This window comes from Perca fluviatilis, chromosome 23 (assembly GCF_010015445.1).
Source record: "Perca fluviatilis chromosome 23, GENO_Pfluv_1.0, whole genome shotgun sequence".
Classification (NCBI taxonomy): domain Eukaryota; kingdom Metazoa; phylum Chordata; class Actinopteri; order Perciformes; family Percidae; genus Perca; species Perca fluviatilis.
This window is the reverse complement of record NC_053134.1, coordinates 27,613,173-27,635,746: the sequence shown is the minus strand read 5'-3', so window position 1 is coordinate 27,635,746 and position 22,574 is coordinate 27,613,173. Positions and strand designations below refer to the sequence as shown.

The 22,574-nt window shown below is 40.7% G+C and overlaps 1 protein-coding gene across 4 annotated transcripts; it reads left to right on the top strand.

The window, feature by feature from the left end:
• The first annotated feature begins 1,172 nt into the window (after positions 1-1,172).
• Positions 1,173-22,371, top strand: recql (RecQ helicase-like). Of its 4 annotated transcripts, none has more exons than XM_039791011.1 (15): positions 1,173-1,471; positions 2,273-2,364; positions 4,250-4,486; positions 4,704-4,883; positions 5,546-5,652; positions 9,882-10,080; positions 10,708-10,874; positions 11,431-11,554; positions 11,685-11,833; positions 13,776-13,893; positions 14,000-14,138; positions 15,220-15,311; positions 15,444-15,660; positions 16,387-16,513; positions 19,147-19,269. In XM_039791011.1, the coding sequence occupies exons 2-15, from the start codon at positions 2,340-2,342 to the stop codon at positions 19,255-19,257; spliced, it is 1,992 nt and encodes a 663-aa protein (XP_039646945.1). In that variant the 5' UTR covers positions 1,173-1,471; positions 2,273-2,339; the 3' UTR covers positions 19,258-19,269. The 4 variants fall into 4 exon arrangements, with proteins under 4 accessions (XP_039646945.1, XP_039646943.1, XP_039646946.1 ...); XM_039791009.1 differs by lacking the exon at positions 19,147-19,269 and adding an exon at positions 20,836-22,371 and having other exon boundaries at positions 1,174-1,471; XM_039791012.1 differs by having other exon boundaries at positions 1,174-1,471; positions 11,431-11,512.
• Positions 22,372-22,574: the final 203 nt, after the last annotated feature.

Genomic DNA, 22,574 nt, shown 5'->3' with positions numbered 1-22,574 from the left:
GTATTTAATAATCCACTTAATCCTAAAATAATTATTAAGAGTAGCATCTAGAATTTCCAGACCTCCATTTTTTCTTGTAGCCTATAACACAACAGTCCTTTTTTTAAATAATGAGACTTATTCCTCTAAATTAAATTGTAAAGCGCCTTGTATTGTCTCCTTAATAACATTCTGTGGAACATTAAGTGACAAAGCAATAAACAGATCTGGATATTCCTTCCACTTTAGATAATACTATCCCACAATATAAGGAGAAGTGTCTCGTTAGCCAATGATTCAATTTCTTCTTCATTTTTTTAGGGACAATTGGAACGAAGTTCAAATAACTTTTTTAACTATTAAGTGAAAATAAGACCGATTTACTAATATTAATTTTTAAACCCGAGACCACACTAAATTCTTCAATAGGCTTCATGCCACTGCTTTTTTAATCTAATTTTAATCTTTAAAAAAGAAGAAGCGTAATGTCAACAGCAACTGATGATAGGCCTACTTTATTTCTTGTAAACAAGACAAGATAACGTTTTCGAGAGAGATAGGCCTACACAATACAAGAAAAGTTCCCTTAGGCTACATTTTCTCTCTGCGTGCATTGTGCAAATATAAAACTCGTATAAAAGAGAACACATTGGCAAAAAAAAACATAGCCTATAACAAAAAGAAAAATCTATCTATAGTTTCAACACTAGGGGGATAAAGATCTATGTAAAAAACGTTACTGCTGATTGCGGCCGAGGCTTATGGGTATTGTAGTATTTAGAACTGTCAACCGACCTGGTCTCAGCATGGCAAACTTTTGGACAGCACATGATTTTTCTGAAACAAAGTTGAACGAGTTAAAATCGGTGGCCATAACATAAATCCCATTAGGGACTGCTTCTAGGTGTTTCTCTGTAACATTTAGGAAATATAAAAAGGAACAATTAAACGACTCCTCCCACTTTGCAACTTGTTATAATGAATCATTTTAACATCTATATTTATAATATATACTCTGCTGGAAATATGTATCTTCATCTACACACACATAACACACTGGATTGCATATGACAAGAATATTTACTGAAAATGAGAAACATTTAAATTAGAAAGGTCATTTTCCACTGAACATCTAGCCTATGTTGAATGCACCACACACATTTGTTTGAATGCAGTTGTCCCGGCCGGGTTTGCTTTGTCAGGCAGCGCCGATGTTGACATGAGATAACAGGATATTTTTGGTCTCCCAGGTTATGTATTCAACACAGATTGCACAAGCACTATTCATGATATACTATTTGTTTTTTTTTTAAGTGTCAATTCTGCAGCAGGAGCACTGTCTATGAGCAGGAGGCGGCAGTTGTAGGCAGCCTGGCAGGCGAAACGCAGGGCGCTACATCATTTCTGCCGCGGCGGTGTGTGGTCTGCTATAGCAACCGTGAAGTGGACTCACCAACAGTGAAGAAACTGGCCTGGACGAAGTTGCGAAGTGGTCAGTCATTTGTATTTTATCATTTTTAAAGGTCTTGTCCCTGACATATTAACGTTAGCTAACTTTGCTCACAACAGAGAGGAGAATTTTTCATGTAGCGAAGGTGGTTTAGAGCATCTTTAGCTTAATCTAGTTAGCTGGAGAAGATGGCAGTGCTTAAACATGATGCTCCGATATCCTTGTGTAAGGGTAAACCATTAACAAGCTAACGGCTAACGTTAACGGTAACTCGCTGCTCCCTGTGGTGCAGCGTTGTCGACTTTTAGCTAAATTAGCTTAGCTATGTTAAGATAACTAGCTAGTTGTGGTAAGTTAAATTATGTGTATTGATAATACTAATGAGACAAAATGTGGCATTTAACGTTGTAACCACAATTCATATTTGGTTATCTTTGTTCTGGTTACATTGCGCCTTTATAGGGGAACTGACAATTGCTAAATATAATATGAATGTTCCACAGGACAATAATTAAAATAATTTATCTAATGTATAAATACTGAATTATTTATATAAAAATCTAATTACTGAATGCAAAACACTAAACTAAAAGTAGAAGTAGGGTATTAATTTACTTAAACAGTAACTCAATAGTAAATATGAGCACCTATAATGAAATTGCTGTCAGATAACTGTAAATCAATGTTATTAAATTAGAGTAGCCCCAGTCTGTGCCTCTCATTTGAACAAACTAGGGACCAGCATAAAAAATAAGATATCAATTTGTGAAAAGGCAGTTCAATGTTTAAAGGAATCAGTACTTTAAAATGGAATTTTGCTTAGCATGCCTTTCTGTCTTGCAGGAAATGATATCAACATCTCTGACAGTCTGATGGTTGGCTCCTTACTGAGCAAATCAGTCTAAGAAATATGGATGGTGGTGGCAGAAATAAAGGTAGGTCTGTTCTTTCCATGCCAAGAAACAATTGTGTTACAAAACTACTCTGCATCAGTCTTTTTTTAGCATGAAAAACGAGCCAACCCTTTACTAAAGACCCAACAGTGCTAAGATGTAAACAGTTGCATGGTCCTCTGGGATAACCCTGCAGTTGTTTTTGAATGAGAGAATGGGGATTTCGTGGGGACTGATGACAAATAACACCCTGCCTCAGCTTTAAAGAAACACTGGGGGAGGTGCAAAGAGAAGGATCATTAGCTGTGGAGGTGTGATCCTCATAGGATTACTACCTGTGCAGGTGTGAGACCTTGTCAACACTATGAGGATAACTCCACTGAGAGAACCTTGAGCACATGCTACTCTATAACATCCTGTCTCTCCCTGTTTCCTAATTTAATGCTAGGACTAAGTAGCCTAAAGTTTCTCAAATCCAAGGATTGGATAGGCGGACTTGGTTGAAATGTGAAAGAACAGTGGCAAAAAAATCAACTAATGAATCACTTAATTCTCATTGGCTGCCCATTGGTTGCAGGTAGATTGACAGTTTCACCCGTCAATGGCAAAATTCACCCGCATTTGGTTGGGTGTTAATTTCAGGCCCTGGTGACAAGTAGTGTGAAACTCACTCCTATTGAAATTTGGGGAAGCCAATGAGAATTAATTGATTCGTTAGTTTTCTTTCCCACTGTTCTTTCACATTTCAACCAAGTCTGCCCATCCAATCCTTGGATTGGAGCTCAAAAAAGTGTGGCGACCCATTATGGGGGTAAAGAGGCCCGCTGAAACAAGCAACCAGCAAAAAGATGAGGATGATTCGAGGAACAGTAAAAGAAGATGTTTTAATACCAAGTGGACAATTGGCGACAACGGCAAGCAGTGACTTGACAACACTTTAACACCTGAACACACCTCCCTGTAAGACCAGCATGCCCATGGGCACACAGATGGGCGCAGGTGCATTTGCTAGTTTAATTTACCTTAACTAAACAGCTTTGGAGTCATTGGAATGGTTATATGCCTTTTTCCGAGTTGAATGGTGGTCGTCTCGCTTCCCCCTAGCACATGTGAGTGGAAAAACCATCCTTGCAACTTTCAGCCGGCGAGCAGCTGCCTCAGCGTCCGGAAGTATGGCGTGATATCAGGTCTCGTGATGTAACTAATTGCTTCATGGCACTGCACGCATACGCCCATTCAGGAACCATCTAACAAGGTAGAGATGGAGTTTTTCACACTATCGTCATGGCTGAGCTGGCAAGCGACGAGTCACACACAAGTAAACATAGGAGCTGACAAATATCTATTCCGAAGCTGTAGGGGGGAGGTCTATAGAGAAACCTGCGAAATAAAAGCGAAGAAATGGCCAAAACTGCATAGCGCCCCTTTAAACGACTCAGGCGCTGGCCCCTTGTGTCTATATGATTTAGTGTCAGCAAAAATGCCTTTTGATTGAGTTTCCTCTAAGCAAAATGATCCGAGTGAATTTAAGATGGACCTTTATTGTGAAGGGTAGACACGGAAGAGCCAGCGTTATGGCAGCGCTTTTTTTCCCCACCCTTTTTCTGCGGTCTTTTAGGTTTATTCACAGTTTAATATCCAACGCTGTCCAAACTCCTCCAAATTCCAAACCCCAAGTTCATTGGGTACCCAGGAAACCAAGTGTGAAGTAGATTGGATGAATGGTTCACAAGATATTTCAAAGACAGACCACACACACACACACACAAACAAACACACACACATAGATATGTTGACAACCGTTGGATGGAATCTTTCCTGCCCGCCTCAGGGTCCTGGAAGGTCTGCAAATGCCGCCAATCCCCCTCTCAGCAGAGTGAATCAACAGATCGCTCACAGTGTTCTTGGTGTGTTTGTTCTTGTTCAGATGTGCAGGCGGAGCTGGACTCAGTGGAGGCCGAGCTGGAGTTGGTGGAGCTGCAGATCGCAGAACTCCTGCAGAAGCAGGCGGAGCTGACTTCTCGTAAAGACGCACTGCTGCAGCGGCTGGAGGAGGCCTGCGATGCTGCGCAGCCGTCCTCCTCTTCATCATCCTCTTCCTCAAAATCATCTGGAGCCCATCCAGCAATGAGCAAGCAGGAGATGCAGCTCTATGATGGAACAGGTACTCTACACAATGTACTGTATACAGTTAGAGTTTTAGTTGTTGACTTGTGTTAATCATTTTATACATGTTTCTGTATTCATTGTTTATTTTATATTATTGTTTAATGTATTTGTTTTTTTAATGTATGCACCATTCTCCAAGGCAAATTCCACATATGTGTAACTTATTGTGGCAATAAAGCCTTTTCTGATTCTGATCATTTGATGTTTGGTAGATTTTCCATGGTCCAAAGAAGTGGAGCAGCACCTGAAGGACTCGTTCCAACTCTCCACGTTCAGACCACTGCAGCTGAGGGCCATCAACCTGACCATGTCAGGCAAAGATCTGTACCTGGTGATGCCCACAGGAAGAGGGAAAAGCCTCTGCTACCAACTGCCTGCAGTCTGCTCCAAGGGTACACTGAGACACAAATACACAGTGTTGGATCTAAACTGGGTTGACCTGAGGCCTGTACTACAAAGCAAGATTAATGAGAGGGTTAACAAAGTCTGTTGAGTCTAAAGCCAGGGTTTGCCTTATCACGAAGGAGACTCTCTTTTTAGGGTAACATATGTCGCTCTGCTAACCTGGTCTGGACCAGTTTTTGTTCCGGGTTTTGTCTTGAAATCGGCTCAAAAGCTCTTTTCACTTATCAAGTGCCTTGGAAATAGCATCACTCAATAGTCAATATTCAGTCTATGAGCGATACAGATTCTCAGCTGAAGGAATACGTCGCATATATGGAAATGAGCTGTAATATTACTTTAGTCATGCCACTGAACTGGCGTTGCAGTTACAGTTGCGCATACTGTATGCATATGTATTTTATTTGTAAAGATTAGAGAATCTGTTAGTCTACTGGTATTTATCACAGATAATAGTCAATCAATGCATTGTCAAACTTTGTTTGTGGCACAGGTCTCAACAAACCAAATGTAGGACAAAGAGTATGTCTGTGTGGGACAATGTGGAACACGTTACCTGTGTTCCACACACGTGTGTCTGTGTGTGTGTGTGTGTGTGTGTGTGTGTGTGTGTGTGTGTGTGTGTGTGTGTGTGTGTGTGTGTGTGTGTGTGGTTTTACCTTGGTTGTCACTCCCCTGGTGTCCCTGATGGAGGACCAGATCATGTACCTGAAGTCCATTGACGTGTCCGCAGTAATGTTGAATGCGTCCAGTAGCAAGGTAACAACGTATTCACTTGTTTATTTCACTTCATCTCACCTCTTAGGCTGTTGATCTCTTCCAACGTTACTCTTTGACAAAACTGCATGAGCGTCAGATTTCGCATACACCCTTTTAAAGAGCAATTCATTTTTCATTCTTGAAAATATTCCCAATTCCATATTGGAATTGAAATGTGAAGAAAAAAAAATCCTAAATAAATAGTAAAACCACACAAGCAAAACAGTTAACAAAACAGACTCTTGGGCTCTGTTAACATAAATTGCATAAACATAAATGTAAACATAAATATTAGACATTTGGCACAGGGGTATAGAGAGTGATTCATTCCCTAAATGTTTAGGACCTTTGTTAATAAAAAGTGCAAAGTAACCTCTACAGTATATATATTAGCTTTAAGTAAGATATAGGTAACAACAACAAGTACAACAAAGTAACATGTTCGACATAAATGTCAGTTAAGGTTTTCTACTTTTATAGTAGAGTGTTACATTTAACTTTTCACTCGGGCAAATGCATCTATTTTTGCCAACTTTCCATCTCCTACTGCGTTGTTAAGGATATTTTTGTTCCCAGGCCGGAATACCAGATGGGATGCTTTTGTTTTAGATGAGTTTTTATATTACGTTCAGACTGCAGGAAAATCCAACTTGTCCGCACTGTTATTTCCAAGTAATCAGATTGGATTTGTGTGTCCAAACATCACCAACCAATCTGCATGGGTTGCTGTGGTAATGACGTAGGCGTCAGTATAGCTAAGCTGGCTTCCAACGAGGAAGCTTGAGAAACAAAGGTCCATAATTTCGCTCTCAAAGTCCCCGGTTAAGTCGCGGTGCAGAACGGACTGATGTTGTCCTCCATAGCGTTCTGCTAGTAGCAGCATCTGCTCAGCATTTTACAGTATTTACTCTGGACTTGACATCGTTGTTGTGTGTCTTTATTTTGTTGATTTGCCTCTTTAGCGTAATGCTCAGAGTGAATTTAAGTTGGACTTTTATTGTGAAAGGTAAAAACAGAGTACAGCTGCGCTGCCATGGACAATGTGGAAGTAAATAAAGACTTCTTACTTCACGCTGGCTCGGACTACAGAGCCTCTTTGAATTTAATGTAACTATATGCACAATTCATAACCCTCGGCTACAGGAGTTACACAAAAAAGACTTTGAAATCTGATTTGAGCGGCCAGAACTGCCGGACTGAATCGCAATTTAAACCACCTCAGAATGTTGTTTGAACCCGATGGATTTGGCCTACCAGTCTGAAAAAGGTTGTTGTGCATTGTTTTTTTGCTTGTTACATGTTGTTAAAAAACAAATGTCAGTAAAAGACAAATTTGATCACAAAAATAAAAGTTGTATTTCCATTTTTCTTTGGCATTGATTTTAATGTTAAAGTTGACATAGCGGCTCGTTCACGTTAATGGCCTCTCTTTCATCCGCCTTAACCCCCACATGTTTTCACACCGGAGCTGTGTCCATTTACACTAATTCTTCCAAACTTTCTGGCTGGTCAGTAGTGTCAGGAAAAACCCCTATTGGCCTTGTTATTTTCACTTCACCTGGTTCACTGTTGCTGTGTATGTCTCGTCTCAGCAAAACTTTTTTGTCTGTCAATTCGGCTAAGGCACCGTGAAAAATAGCTTAGGCGCAGCGTTCAAGCATGTCATGTCCATATAGAGAGCCAAAGTCACGCCCCTTCCGGTAGACCTCATGGGACCTTAACTCGGAAAAAAATTATTATTATTATTACATGTCATTTAGCTGATGCTTTTTATCCAAAGCAACTTACAGTTGCTACATATGTCAGAGGCTGCACGCCTCTGGAGCTACTAGGTGTTAAGTGTCTCGTTCAGGGACACATTGGTTGATGTATCGCAGTGGGAATTGAACCCAGGTCTCCCACACCAAAGGCATGTGTCATATCCACTGCGCAATCACCACCCAAATATGAACGGTAGTGAACGGGGAGAGGCAAATTATTTTTTTACCCTGTTTGAATTGAGCCATTCATTACAAATATGATGTTCGTCAATTTAAAAGATAATTTTTCAACCGAAGAAAGTCTGTTATCCGTAGGTTTGTCATATGACCACTTAGTTTAGTGTGAAACCGCTCAGTGAACTACATCTCTCGTCTTACACAATTTACATCTCCTAGCTTGATGCTCAACTTGCTCGCTAGCTAACTAGCTTAGCTCTGTTCCACAACACATGTAATGTGATCTTAACTGCTGTGTTTTATTCAGTGAAGTGTTATCAGCAGAGAAGCAAAAGGCCAAGCGAGATCCTCTGCTCATTAGAGTAATGTTACATCCCCAGTACCATACACACAGACATCGTAGCTTCAGCGAGACGTCATCCATGAGACATTTAAGTGTGTAGTCTTTCTAATGGACCCTTCGTTAAGCCCCACCCTCCTTAATTACTGTTGCTAGCATTGAGACCTTTGTAAGTGTACAGACAGTTTATTAAAAAGATAGTTTAGAAAGACAGTAGCTCCCAAGATGGCGGCCGCCTATATACGAGAATGCGACTGTCTTTATAATCTATCTTTCTTCAATCTTTTTCTCAATGCTTCAGTTTAGGGACCCTCATTATGCTACCGTTGAAGTGTGCTGATATTGTGAGCCCTTTTAGTGGTATAACTAGCGATTTGTTTTTACTTTCCCTGTGCCCCGAATACTAGCATTATAAGCTAATCAGCGGTCCGCGCTAGCTTGTTTCAAACTACGAACGCGTTCGATTAGCATGAAAACATGTCCCAGAGAACGATCGAGTGGGTACACATCTGTTATTATCCCCTAGGTTCGTTTTGCGCCGGAATTGTCCTTTTTATTTTACGTTCAAATATATGCATTATGAACAAAGAACCGTCATTATTTCCGAGCAATGCTGTGCTGAGTTAGCTAGCTAGCTAACATTAGCGTATTCTTGCCTTAGACACCCTGTCCAAACTTTTAGGATACTGGGTATCGGATTTGCACAACGCTTCGGCGTGTTTCCCTCACTCGAAAGCTTGACGGACCCCCTGCGCCTAGTAACGGTTGCTAAGCCACAATTGGCCTGTGGCAGTTTTCGGGCTTGGCTTAGCGAAGGGTCAATTACATATTTTCACAATCTTATACTTCAACAGTTTAACAATAAACGGAGACTTTCTTCAGTTGAAAAATAAAGTTTTAAATTGACGAACATCATATTTGTAATATATATTTGTCATATTTTTTCAGAATTAAGGTCCCATGGATCGGAAGTAGAAAGGCATGACTTCGGCTCTCTATATCATACGATAAGTCGATAACGTTATTATCACGACAGGCCTATTTATGTCTGTAGGCTACTTCCTGAACACATGCGTGTGCTTTCTTATTTTTACAACTGGCCATTGATCAAAATGCGTCCGTGAATCACATGGTTATCTCTTTGCTAGTATTGCCAAGTAGCATCGCCCACAAAAAGTGTAGCCGAAAGGCCATAGATCACTTAAATCCGCCTCAGTACAGTCATTTGACAAATGTGAACTTTGTTGTATTATATCAACTGTAGTCTATATCCACGACGTTCCACTTCCGGGATTGCTCCGGTGCCGCAGGAAATTCTGCCGGATGACTGTTTTCAGCCGGATGTCCGTCCCCTTCCTCTTTCTTTGTGTTGGCGTTCTAACCTCCGGTGGATTTGTGAGGACTATGGTTAACTGCTCCTCAGATCTCTGCAGGGTAAATCCAGACAGCTAGCTAGACTATCTGTCCAATCTTTTGGAGTTTTCTGTTGCACGACTAAAACTACTTTTGAACGTACACATGTTCCACCAAAACAAGTTCCTTCCTGAGGCTATTTAGCAGAGGCACCGTGGCTCCGTATAGAGCTTAGCGCCGCCCAAGACGATTGTGATTGGTTTAAAGAAATGCCAGAGCATGGTTTTCTACCATCCCAGAATGCTGTGTGGACTAACCAGACCCCCCTCCGCAGCGCTGTGGAGGAAGGTCTGGCAATGCGAGACTATATCAACTGTAATGAAACAAAGGCACAAATGAACTGAAACAGAAGAAAGCTTTTTCCTGCTGTGACCAAACATCATTTCATTTCTTGGTCAAAACGTTGTTAGACAACAGTTTTCTAAATGTATTTACATTTGTATGAATAATATTAATGTTTTGGTGTGACAGCTTTCGTGCTTTTTCATTCATTCAAAATGAAAAAGCAAATTGTAAAAAAACAAAACAAATACTTTTAGGAGCAAGCCAAGACCGTCATGGCTGGCATGATGGATCCCAAGGCCACTTTCAAGCTGCTGTACGTGACTCCAGAGAAGATCGCCAAGAGCAAGCTGTTCATGTCTCGTCTGGAGAAAGCCTACAACTTAAACCTGCTGAGTCATATCGCTGTGGACGAGGTGCACTGCTGCAGCCAGTGGGGACATGACTTCAGACCAGGTGAGAGGTCTCCTTCACTCGGATGGTGGGGTGTGGATGTAAAGTTCTTCTAAGGCACAGGTGTCAAACTCAAGGCCCTCGCGCCAAATCCAGGCCCCTTGCAAATTTTGATCCGGCCCGCATATCAATTTAGATTCACAATACATTTTGGCCCTCATAGTTGTGCGCCAAACCGAAAAACACAGGAAAAGGTTTTTCAAACTGCAATTACGCCACACTCAAAGCACAATTTGAGACGCAGAAATTCCCAAACAGCCTGTGAAACAGGTTGTTGTTAGTCGGGTAGACTACTTTTAAAAATGTAATTAGAACAAATTGTTTTGCTTGATTTGCTAAATTCTATGATGGCTAAAGAACTTTTTTGCTGAATTGGGGCTTTATGTGGACCAAATAGGCTATATGAGACATACAATACAGTCAAAAATATTTGACTTTTCGATTAAGTAAAAATATGTCAACAATCTATACATGTCTGGCCCTTGATGTGATTGACATTTTCCAGTGTGGTCCTCAGTAAAATTGAGTTGACACCCCTGTTCTAAGGCAACCTAACTTACCCCCTAGTTCTAGGGTTATCTTCAAAGTTGCTGTGTGTGTTTGTGTGTATGTCCGTGTGTCCCTGTGCAGATTATAAACTGCTGGGCATTCTAAAGAGGCAGTTCCCCAAAGTCCCATTGCTCGGGCTCACAGCCACAGCAACAAGCAGCGTCCTCAAGGACTGTGAGAAGATCCTGTGTGTGCCACGGCCAATCACACTCTCTGCATCCTTCAACCGAACTAATCTCTACTACGAGGTGGTAACCACAGCTGCTACACTCTCTTACACACACCTTTCAGCCACTTTCCTACACAAACACATACACAAGGACTATACGTGCGGCTGCCTTGTAGGCTTATGCCGATTGGCGATCAAATCGTATATCGACGATTAAAGGGGTGACCAATGATGTTTTTTCCTACGCCGATATTAAGGCGATTTTAGGCGAGTTTGCTGTGTCTTCTTTTTGATAAAAAAAAAGTACACACTTTCTGGTGTCATGAATGAATGTCTCTTTGTCAAGCACATATTCTCATGTGCTCTGCACATACCTGCTAACACACCTGTCAGACCCTGTAAAATCATCTGCACTGCCTTGCATCTGCTTATAAAACATGAAAGACCATACTGGTGTATTTGCATGTTTAGCCTATTACTAAAAATGTCTACAACAATAATTTATAAATACTACCTCACACCTCCATCCATCCATCCATCCATCCATCCATCTTCGTCCGCTTATCCGGTGTCGGGACCTCACACCTGTCGAACAAAAATGTTAGAGTGACCCTAACAGTCTGCTTGTTTCTCAGGTTCGTATTAAAGATTCTAACTCTGAGGCATCGATAAGTGACATTGCCTCTCTGATCAAGAACCGATACAAAGACCAGTCAGGTACTGCAGCAAGCAAGACTGAAAACTCAAAGAAAAGCAAATGTAATGCATCACTTACAGGCTTATATGCTCAAATCTACAAAGTGATTATGAGATATGACTGATTAGATTTAAAGTATATATTCACATACAGAGCAGTCCTACTCCATATTTCCTGATGTGTGTGCCACAGGGATCGTGTATGTGTTCTCTCAGAAGGATGCGGAGTCTGTGTCATCTGAACTCCAGAAGGAGGACATCCTGGCCTATCCCTACCATGCACACATGGACCCCGACGATAAATCACGCGTTCACCGCAAATGGACCTCCAATAAAATCCAGGTTGGGGGGGGGTTCTTTTGGTAATGATGACTGGGATGATCCCAGTAAATGGTTCAGCAACCTCAGCACATGAAGGAATCATTACGCAGTCAAAACACAGTAAAACCTAAATCTTGACTTTTTGACGTTTGATTTACCATGTATCATTTAGCCTATAAAAAGTCCACAAAATAGTGAAAAGTGCCCAAAACAAGTTCTGTTTTAAACAGAGGAGAAAACCGAGAAAAGCAGCAAATCCTCACATTTAACTTTATTAAATGAATGAACCAATTCATTTTCAGTCAATCAACCAACCGATTAATGGATAATTGTTTCTGTACTACATAGACATGTATAATTTCTGTGTAAATAGCATGTAGTAACCACAAAATGAAGCTTAACAAACCAAGGATGACGAGGACTATTGGCGATCAGATTGTATATCGACGGTTAAAGGGATGATCGATGATTGTTTTTTCCTACGCCGATATTAAGGGGATTTTAACTAACTTACTGTCAGAACTAAGATGTTGTTAAATAAATAAATAATGTCTAGAATCTGCGCCCTACTGTGCATTTAGAGATATTTCTGGGAGAGCAGCAAGTTTGTTTGCTGAGCCCCGTTAAAGGCCCTGAACACCCACACAGGTGTTTTGGGTTAATCTGGCTGATTAGACCTCTCCCCAGGACTCTGTGGGTGTGTTTAGACTGATTGATTGACATCTTCCTAAATCTCTTGTTGCACAAAAGAACTAATGACAGCTTTATCGTTCTTATTGATTGAAAAGATTTGTGACTAGGCCTGTAACACTAATTAAATAATTGTTGTTACATAAACGCAGTTATTTTGCATTTCAATCATATGGGCAAATCATGTATGACATTCCCCAAACGTTAACTGTCTTCGGTGAAAGTGCCTTTAAACATTTTGCACCCTCATCCTGGCATGAATTGTAGAATCATCTTAAATTAGACTACCTACCCACAGTGACACAGTTTAAAATGAAGATAAACAACTATTTGAGTACTAAATGCACATGTGCAGTTACTGAGTGCTGCTGGTGATTATGTTGAGATGATATTAAATTGACAACTGTCTTTTTTTTGTTTTATATTGTTTGTTTATCACTGTATATTTTAATATGGAACTATTATACTGCTGTCTTGGCCAGAAGAGATTCTGAATCTCAATGGGATTATTTCCTGGTAAATAAAGGTTAATAAAAGAGCATTTTTTTAGATGTGCGGAATTTTAATTATATAAGTGATTATTGGTCGGACTGTTTAGCTAAAGCTATGCTAGCCGTAGCTGTCACTTGTTGCCATAGCAACTCTAAACAGCCTAGGCTGTAACCGTCTAAAGCCAGAGAAATTAAACACGCTGTTTTTTGTTTGATTAATTCTTAATTTTTTATTAATGGGAATACAATCTATTTTCAATTTTTTTTTTTTATTTCAGCAAAAAATACAATGTTTTATGATAATAAAGAGGCGTGGTTTACTTTGTAGGCTGTGAACCTGCATATCTGGGTAACATAACAGTGATAACAAAAGCTGTATCCTGGCATTCAGTTAAACTTTAATTTGTTTGAAAAAGTGATAAATAAATTTAAAAAAAAAAGTATTATTTCACTAAAAGAGACAATTATATTGTTAATCGCAATTATTTCTGAGATAATTAATTGTTCAGCAAAATTTTGAATTGTTACAGGCTTACTTGTGACCTAATGAATTCCCATCTAAGCTCCGGCCCACCATTAACCTGAGCAGCGGTCTAATCAGCCACAATAACTGAATTCACCTGTGTGGCTTTTCAGAGCCTTAAATCGGCACAAGTGAATTTTAAATCTCAATTAAAAAAATTGTTTGCTGTGTCGTCTTCTTAATTAAAAAAAAAATACACACTTACTGGTGTCATATTTGAATATCAGAAGTGACAGCAGGTGATTTTGTTGTCCTATAGGTGGTGGTAGCTACAGTGGCGTTTGGCATGGGCATCGACAAGCCTGACGTCCGGTTTGTCATCCACCACACCATTAGTAAGTCCATCGAGAACTACTACCAAGAGAGCGGACGCGCAGGTAGACACCGTTTCACTTCCATCAGGACAGAATACTAGTTTATACGGCTCTAGTATTTTTTTTGCAGAAATCCCTCCGTAATATCCCTATGTGTGTGTATCTCCAGGTCGAGATGACCGCCAAGCAGACTGCATCGTCTACTTTGGCTTCCCTGATATCTTCAGGATCAGCACCATGGTGGTGATGGAGAACGTTGGTCAGCAGAAGCTGCTGCAGATGGTCGACTACTGTCATAATATCGACAGGTAGTGCGCGCGCACAAATACACACACATTGTCGGTACTTCACAAAGTGTTATTAAGTCAATTTATTGAACATGTTAAAATAAATTAAAATACAGAAGAAAAAGAAATGAGATTATCAGCGACCAATAAGCAATTCAAATAATATTGTTCATGTTCCAAAGGGGTAGGAAGAAGTTGAGAACTTTTTTAGTCCTACCCCCTTCTTGATTTTCATTATTCATATTAGAATTTGCATCCATCAGTGTCCATGTTTAACTCAGTTTTTTTGAATAAATCAACTCTTTTAGACAACACAAGAACCAAATAATCTGTACAGATAAACCAAAGAACCATTAAGAAGTCGAAAAACAGGAAATAACCACACAAGAAATCACTGGTCCAGCTCACAGTGATTCAATATTTTGTTTCTGAAGAGTTTTTTATGTTTGGATAAATTGTTACACGTTTTAGCTCATTATCACAGTTGGTTCACAGGCTAAGGACACGCGTAATGTATGCGGAGTGGACGTTCCAACACTACGCTTCCAGTTCAAGCAATGAAACTGGCGACACCGGACACGGGAGCAGCGCGTAGTGGTGCATCTGCTCCGCAGAGATCTGCTCTACAAGCGTAAAAATAGGACAGTCTTCTATTTATATTTATCCAGAAATGGATCATACAGATATACAGGAAACGACTTAAAGATTGTCAATGAGCATATTAGCAGTTTCATTTTGAGAGTTTGTGTTTTTATTTCTTGTTTCCCTCACCTGCGTCCTCTGATAACAGCTGACCGTAGGTTGATGTTTTCACAGCGCTGTGCCGGCTCCAAAAAAACAGAAGAAACAACAAGAATCCAAAAGCAAAAGCTCTCAGTCTCGTCTGTGACTCTCACAATCCTACGCCGTGTGGCGCTGCATGTGGAGACGGTTAAAAGATACATTCCGTGGCACATCCGCTTCGCGAACGGTCCGCGTATTACGCGTTCAATGTAGCCAAAGCCATTTGTACCCTTTGTTGTAATGCAGTGACATTTGTTTATCTGTGTGCCTACGCACCATGACTTGAATGTCTATTGAGTCTCATGTTTGCTGCATGAAGGTGTCGGCGCTCTCTCATGGCTGTTCATTTTGATGAGGTGTGGGACGATGAAGGATGCAACCAGATGTGTGATACTTGTCGCCATGCAAAAGGTGTGTGTCTGTGTGTGTCTGTGCATGTGATTTGTTTTTATAAAGTCCATGTTTGCATGTGTCCTTAAGGGATGTGAAACGCTGTCTCCTCTAAAATTGGAGTTAGTAATCGTCTGACATCTGTCCCTCCAGATTACACCACCGTGGACATTACCCAGCATGCCAAGCAGGTGGTGCAAATCTTGGAGCTAGCGGCGTCGATGGATGAGAAGCTGACTCCTCTGAAGCTGGTGGAGGCGTGGATGGGGAAAGGCCCAGCCAAGCACAGGAAGACGATCCAGACCACCACACTGTCTCGGCTGCAGGCTGAAGCGGTGATTGTGCGGCTGCTGCTGCAGGGATACCTCAGGTGACTCGTCATGTTCCGTGGATAGGAGTCATTTTGTTAGGATTTTTACATTCTTGATTGTTTAAAATTTCTGTTTAAAGTTATTAGTGGGATGACATACTTTGGCTTGACATAGACAAGATATTTTCTTTTTACCACCAACTTGATTATTGAGTAGGGATTTCCTGATCCAGATCGTAAGTGTCGGATCGGAGCCGATATGGGCATTTTTTTTAACTGATCGGGGATCGGCATTTACCAAGTCCCGATCCAAAAAGCTGATCGGGACATCCCTATTATTACATTATTGGGTAGTGTTACAAGGGGTTTAAGCTAACCTGGGCTTAAAACGCAAAGGCACAGAGCTTCTAAAGTTTAACCTAGCTCGTAACACTAATCCCCCTGTCTCGCTCTCCCTGCGTGTTGCGTTCAACGTGAGAACGAGACTAACTTACCTGGATGAGTGCACGCCCTTCCTACTTCTAGAGGGGTTTGTGCTGTGTTAAGACACTGCATGCGTTCACGTTCTGAAGCCGAGCCTACTGGCGTCGGTCATCGGGAAGGACGGCCTCCTTGTGTGCTCCGAGTAGCTCCAGCATTTCTTGTTGACTAAGAACGTAGTTGGCTGGAAATGTTTTAATGTCCCTCCATTGCTTACGTACACCTCTACATGATGTTGATAAGAACATCTTTCGGAGCAGTTTAGACTGTCTGACATAGGTATGTAATTCTGTCTGTTAACTTCAGAGAGGATTTCAGCTTCACTCCGTACACCACCTACTTCTACATGAAGCTGGGCCGCAAAGCTCCTCTGCTGAAGAACCAGACTCACACACTCAGCATGAAGATGAGAACAGGGACTGCATCTGCGGTGGTGAGTAAATGCTGCCCACAGTGATGTATCACAAAACAGATGTTCCACTGTGTCTGGCATATGGCATCATATGCATGTACAGGCTGCTGTAATTAAGGAGTTAAAAAATTAGTTCTTAATCAAACTACAGTTCTCCCTTTTATGTCCTCATGGTAAAAAAAAAACTGTGAACATCGGGCTTGGTTCAAATAGCTTTTGCAGATAGTTCTTGGTTACATTTTAACCCACTATATCGTGACCGTTGGGATTGGGATTTGTTTTCCGATTGATTTCAGAAGATGTTAACTGACTTGAAGGAGTCCTGTTTTCCAGTATAGCAGCTGCTACTCTCCGCAGCTGAAAAATCAAGGACTCTGAAATTGATCAAATATACAAGGCAGCTTGGTAGTTCACGTTTTTGAGCAAAGTGTTAAAACTTTAGTAGAGTCCGACTGATGCTGCTGTTGGTATTGTAAAGCAAACATGTTTTGGGTGTAAAACAGTCTGATAATGATGCACATACAGTATACAGTGGCACTCATAAGTTTATGAACCCATGCTAAAGTTGACTAAAAAGAGGAATAAAAAAATAATCTTTTGGAAATTGATCTTAATGCCTTAATTAAAAAAATGAGGAAAAATCCAACCTTTAAGGACACCAGGCATATTGGCCACCATATTCTGTAAAACCAAGTTAACTGTGACAAGCAAATAATGGGGAAAACAACAGTGTGACTACAGCAGATGTCGGGCTCCTCTCTTTAGTGCTCCACTGAACATTTTTTCTGTATCTCCTGTGTTTGTGTATTAATGTGACTCTTCTTCCAGTTCTCTTTGTTCCCTTTGTGAAGTCTCTCTAACCAGTTTCCTCTTCTTCCAATGTGTCCTAATGTTATTTAAAAATGTTGTCACGCATCTAATTTGTTTCTGAAAATCAATAGAGGTAAGTCATTGAAGCTAAATGTTGTGATTTGTACACTGTACTGATAATCATTCAGTCTATACCAAAGCCTGTTTGTCCACATACTGTAGCCGCGTTTCCATTCACATATTTCTATGCGCATTTTAAAGTATCGCATTCAAAATCTGTACGAAAACGGCAAAATTCAATAAAACTTTCCTCAATTGTGCAATAAAAAGTCCACTCCCTTGAGTTTTTTTTTTTTTCTGTGTCGAAAAAGAGTCGATGCACTAAATGAGATATGATAACGCCCTTGCAGGAGGAGATCTGACATAGCAAATATTTATCTCACAGGACTGATCAGCTGTTTCCTGTCGCCGTCTTCCCAAATATTCCCATAACTTGTCTCCGTCTCCGGACAGCATGAAACATGGCCAATACTAGCTGACATAAAAGAATAATTAAAACCAAATTCCTAAAGACCTCCCTCCATTTTTCTCTCGTAGATGGGTTAGATAACCAAGGCAACTTTCTTTGTTTCTGGTTAGCAACCTTTTACTTCTTCCACTCTGTTTACTGGCGGATTACAGCGCCAACTTCTGACCAAACTACGCTGTAGCCGAGTTTATTCACTCCAATCCAGTTAATAGAAGCACTCCTAATTCGCAATACTTTTTTGAGTTTGCACGAATTTCGCTTGAATTCCTGAATTGAATTGAATGGAAACACAGCTACAGTGATTAGTTTTTTTTGTGTTTGGTTTTCAAGATTTAACAATCTGTAAAAGAAATCATCTTCACACCACTACCACACAGCTAGTAGTACCATAACATGATTAATCATAGATTGAATAGTAGATGTAGATTCCACTGCTGATCTTAATTTTGCCACTGGGATTTGCACAGCTGTTTAAAAGGTATGACTGCATAGAACACTGCACAAAGGGGTTACCTTTGGCTTTTTACTTACTTACCTTATTTATATATTTATATCATGGTACACAAGTAGTGACCAGCTGACATCCCTAATGAAATTATCGGTCTGTTAAGTACTTCGATTCGATTCATAATTTAAAAATCATATTTCAAATAATCAATTTTACATTTTTAAAATTTGACTTTGTGAATAGTCCACGTAATATCTTTTTTTCTGTTTCTGGACTTTTAAACGCTTGTCACGGTCTTCATCAGCAAATTGAAGTTGGCTCTGTTGTAATGGATTTGGCGTGTTTTTCATCACGTGATCGAAGTATGAACTGATGATGATAATAATGAAGACCATGAGATGGGGTTGAAAGTTTTGGACATGGATTCTTTTTTTATTTTTCCCTTAGTCATTTATCAAGTTAAAATACTAAACATTAGCTGGTTCCAGCAGGCTAAATGGAACCATCAGCTGCTTTTGTCTTGTTTTTTATATTATTCTAATTGGAATATTTTGGGGTTGTTCAGACCACTTAAGCCCTTACGATGGGCATTTTTGACTAGCATTCTTGACCATTTTATTTTATTTTTGAGCTCAGGTCCTAAAACTGTTCCATGTAGATGTGGACCGATTGAGCAAGGAACCTGAAAGATGATCTGAGTACAGAGAGGCCTCTGGGATCCCCAGCCTCTGCCATTGTGATGATGAATGGAGGATATGGTTGTTTATGTCCATGTGCAGACTTGAGTGTCCCCTCTAGTGTTCCCTGGTCCACTCCCTGTAGGTCTTTGAACCCTCTCAGATAAAGACTTTTGTTAATGACCTGCAGGTAAACGCTGCGGGTGGCCAGGGCAAAGCCAAAGCCAAAGAGGGAAAGAGATCAGTTCAAAGTGGTGGAGACGCCCCTGTGTCCAAGAAAGTCAAGACAGACCTTCCCTAACCATGTTTTTTCCTCCCAAAAGTACAGTCCATCATTCTTTATTCTGTTCACTACTGCTTCTGTCAGCATAACACTGTTCAGACCTTTACTTCATGCTTTACTTTTGGATCAAACTTAGTGCTTGGGTTGGTTGATAAAAACACTGATGGTACGTGTCCACAGCGGCGTTTTTTGACTGCGAGAATTGCACCAGTTTCCAGCATTGCTCTAGCACTAGCAGATATCAGAATATAGACTACGCCCTCCTTCAACGGCCATGGCTGCACCTGATTGGACCAACGCTTTACTCGTGGGGCCGTCTGCTCCCGGATTAAAAAAAAAAGACCAACATGGCGGCTCGTTTGGAACAGTTAACCAAAACTGTGTTTCTGAGAACATTTTACGCGAGAGATAATCTGTAGTTGCTGAATCTTTCTTTATTTTAGATGGACACCAGTAGGGCTGCACAATTAATCGCAATTTTATCAAAATTGCAGTAGGGACTAGTGCAATATCCAAATTTGTGAGTTTTCGAGACGACCCTGTTTTGTAGCCTGGATTTAACTTTATGCAAATGAGGAGCGGGAAACCCGAAGCTCCGCTTCCTTGAGAGTCATTGCGATGCTACCGGAATGCCTTGCCCGGCTGCTCACATAGACAATGAATGGGAAGTGTGGAAATGATGCTTGTCAGTGGACACGTACCATTGGAATCTCTCTTTACATAATTTAAAGTGCTTTTTAATGTTGTAAGATAATAAGCATGATATCATCTTATTGTTCCTAACCAGCAGGCTTGGGCGATAAAAGGACATTATTGGCAACGCAACCTCTTTTTGCTATTTTGTACGAGTTAATTTAATTAGATCAATCTTCCTGGGGGGGCACTAATTGCAAGAAAATGTAAGCTCAACTAATCTGCTTCTTATTCATTGGCTCCGCTGATGGATGTAGGGTGGTGTACGCTCACGAGCCAGCTAGCATGATTAAACGTTGTGCAGCTGTATGTGGCCGCTTAAAATCTAACTGTGATGCGCTGTATCGCTCAGCATGCTAGTCACCAATAGTCTAAAGATGCTGCTTTTTACAAAGAAAAAAAGATTCTTTAAAAGAAGTCTTTTGTTTTTTGTAAAGAAAACAAGAGCCTGGAACAGGACATACAGTGGGTCAGATAGACAATGCATTTTAGGAGTAGTCTACCAGGCACAGCCTTGCAGATATAAACTGTGAATTTTAAATTCTAACAAATCATTACAAATGAAATATGTAATTTATTTTGACGTGCGAACAGTAGTTTGAATTTTGAATGAAAAGTGACAGCTTTACGACACATTTTGCTGACATTTTGGGGCATAAATGATGATTCTGACAATTCTGACAGTTGTAAAATGTTAGTATCGCCCAAGCCTATTACTTCTGATCTCTGGTGCTAATGTAGCATGCTCCCACTAACTGTCACTAACATTTCATCACACTGGCTCTGCTAACATAATTAATTGTTATATATTATATTACTCTAAAAGGACATTAAGTAATGAATATTATGGTGACGGATTGAACTGACACTGCTCACTGACCCTATGTCTTCACATGGTTCCAGGACACATCAGCCAATGAGGAGGAGGAGGTTGCTGTGACCTTTGACCCCATTCCCATGGACAACCACTGTCCCCCACAGCCCAAACAGAAAGTATTCAAAGAGCAGAGGAACCTGTCCAGGAAACGAGACCTGAAGCCAGTCAGCCAGACAGACAGATGGACAGAGAGGGCAAACCAACAGCTGACAGAGGTTGAGGAGAATAAAAGGAGGTCCATCATGCCCCAACATGAAATTGAGGTTGATGTTGAAATAAACATTGTGAATAACAGCGATGGTCACAAAGCGCCATCACATCCAGTTAAACCTTGTTCCAAACGCAAATCCACCACCCCTCAGAGAGTGAGGAGGAAACCCCGCGGCGACGTGTCAGCAGCAGAGGTCCCCTCTCGGTCCCCGCGTGGCGACACCGTGCCTAGCTCTCCGTCACACAACTCCATCATCTCTGAGACGGCAGCCGAAGAGCTCTGTGACCTGAGGAACTACTACAGCAAACAGCTGAGGAGAATCAACTACATATCCCATGAATGCCTGGGGCAGCCTGCAGAGCCAGGAGTCCTGGCGTGTATCAGAGAGCCTCTGAGGAGCCTCCGTCTGCCCCGCAGGGTGACCATCGCCCAGACAGCCCGCAGCCTGTGGACACGAGTCAGTGGCAGGCGGAAGCTGGTTCACTAGTGAGAGCAGCAGTTAGATTTATAGAGTAACTTTGTTTTTTATTCCAACCTGGACCCTATTTTCCTGTGCGTTGGTGTCTAAGTGGCAGCTGTGAACTGGGCTGCAATGTAATTATATAGGACAGGTGGACATGAATTTCCGTCCACTAAAAGTTCTGTTTTTATATGACAGACTCAGATTATTATTATTATTATTCTAAGTGTCTGACAACATTATGGGATGGATCCCTACAGAGATAGACCTTTGAGTTAAAGAGTAAGATCCTTTTTGTTTAACATGAAACCTCTCAGAAATCACCATCGGCAAACCCACCAGACTTTATTTCAACCAAACCAGAGTGGTGATTGTTGGAACAGGGGAAAGATGAACCAAGACGGCTTCTGATAGTTTTATTTGGTTTCTGTCCACTTTGAATGAAGTGTGTTTTACGATGATTAAATTACTGATTATTTACATGGAGTCTGGTGGGTTTTGCGATGGCCATTTTGGAGCAGTTTCAAACTAAAAGGTCTATCTCTGTAGGGATCCTTTCCATAATGTTGTCAGACACTAGCTGCCCAATAATTTGCATTGTAGCTTGTTTCGCAGCGGCCTCTTGTAATACTGGACCAATTTCAAAGATTGTTTTACCTAGACACAAAAAGGAAAATAGGGTCCAGGTTGAAACAACATGAAGTTTCCCCGATAGGTTTACTATCAAGAAGCTGTTACAGTGACTGTTATACTGTAATCACACACAAAGAATCAGCACATAGTGTCTTTAAATGCCCTTCATAAACTTCTGGATATTTTTCATACCTCACCTGCTGTGTTGCCAATGATGTAAATGTCTTGATGAATACAATATTAAGTTCTGGAGCTTGATTTAAAGCTGTACTTCTCTTTTTTAATCTGTATCTTTGTTGAAGGAAAATCTACTAACTAAATTGACTAAATCCCAAAAAGGGGCAGGATTTGGATTACAGATTAAATGAATCCAGGGAAGACGGGTAAAAAAAAAGATCGTTTTGGTACATGTGGACCAATTTGGGGCATTTAAAAAATATATTTTGTTCAAAGTGATCTTG

What these genes read in the sequence shown, in the direction of transcription:
- recql (XM_039791009.1), top strand. Translation starts at nt 2,340, where the DNA reads ATGGATGGTGGTGGCAGAAATAAAG. An exon ending in TGGTGGTGGCAGAAATAAAG is followed by an intron (nt 2,365 to 4,249) that starts GTAGGTCTGTTC and finishes GTTCTTGTTCAG; the next exon opens with ATGTGCAGGCGGAGCTGGAC. An exon ending in TACTTGTCGCCATGCAAAAG is followed by an intron (nt 15,312 to 15,443) that starts GTGTGTGTCTGT and finishes CTGTCCCTCCAG; the next exon opens with ATTACACCACCGTGGACATT.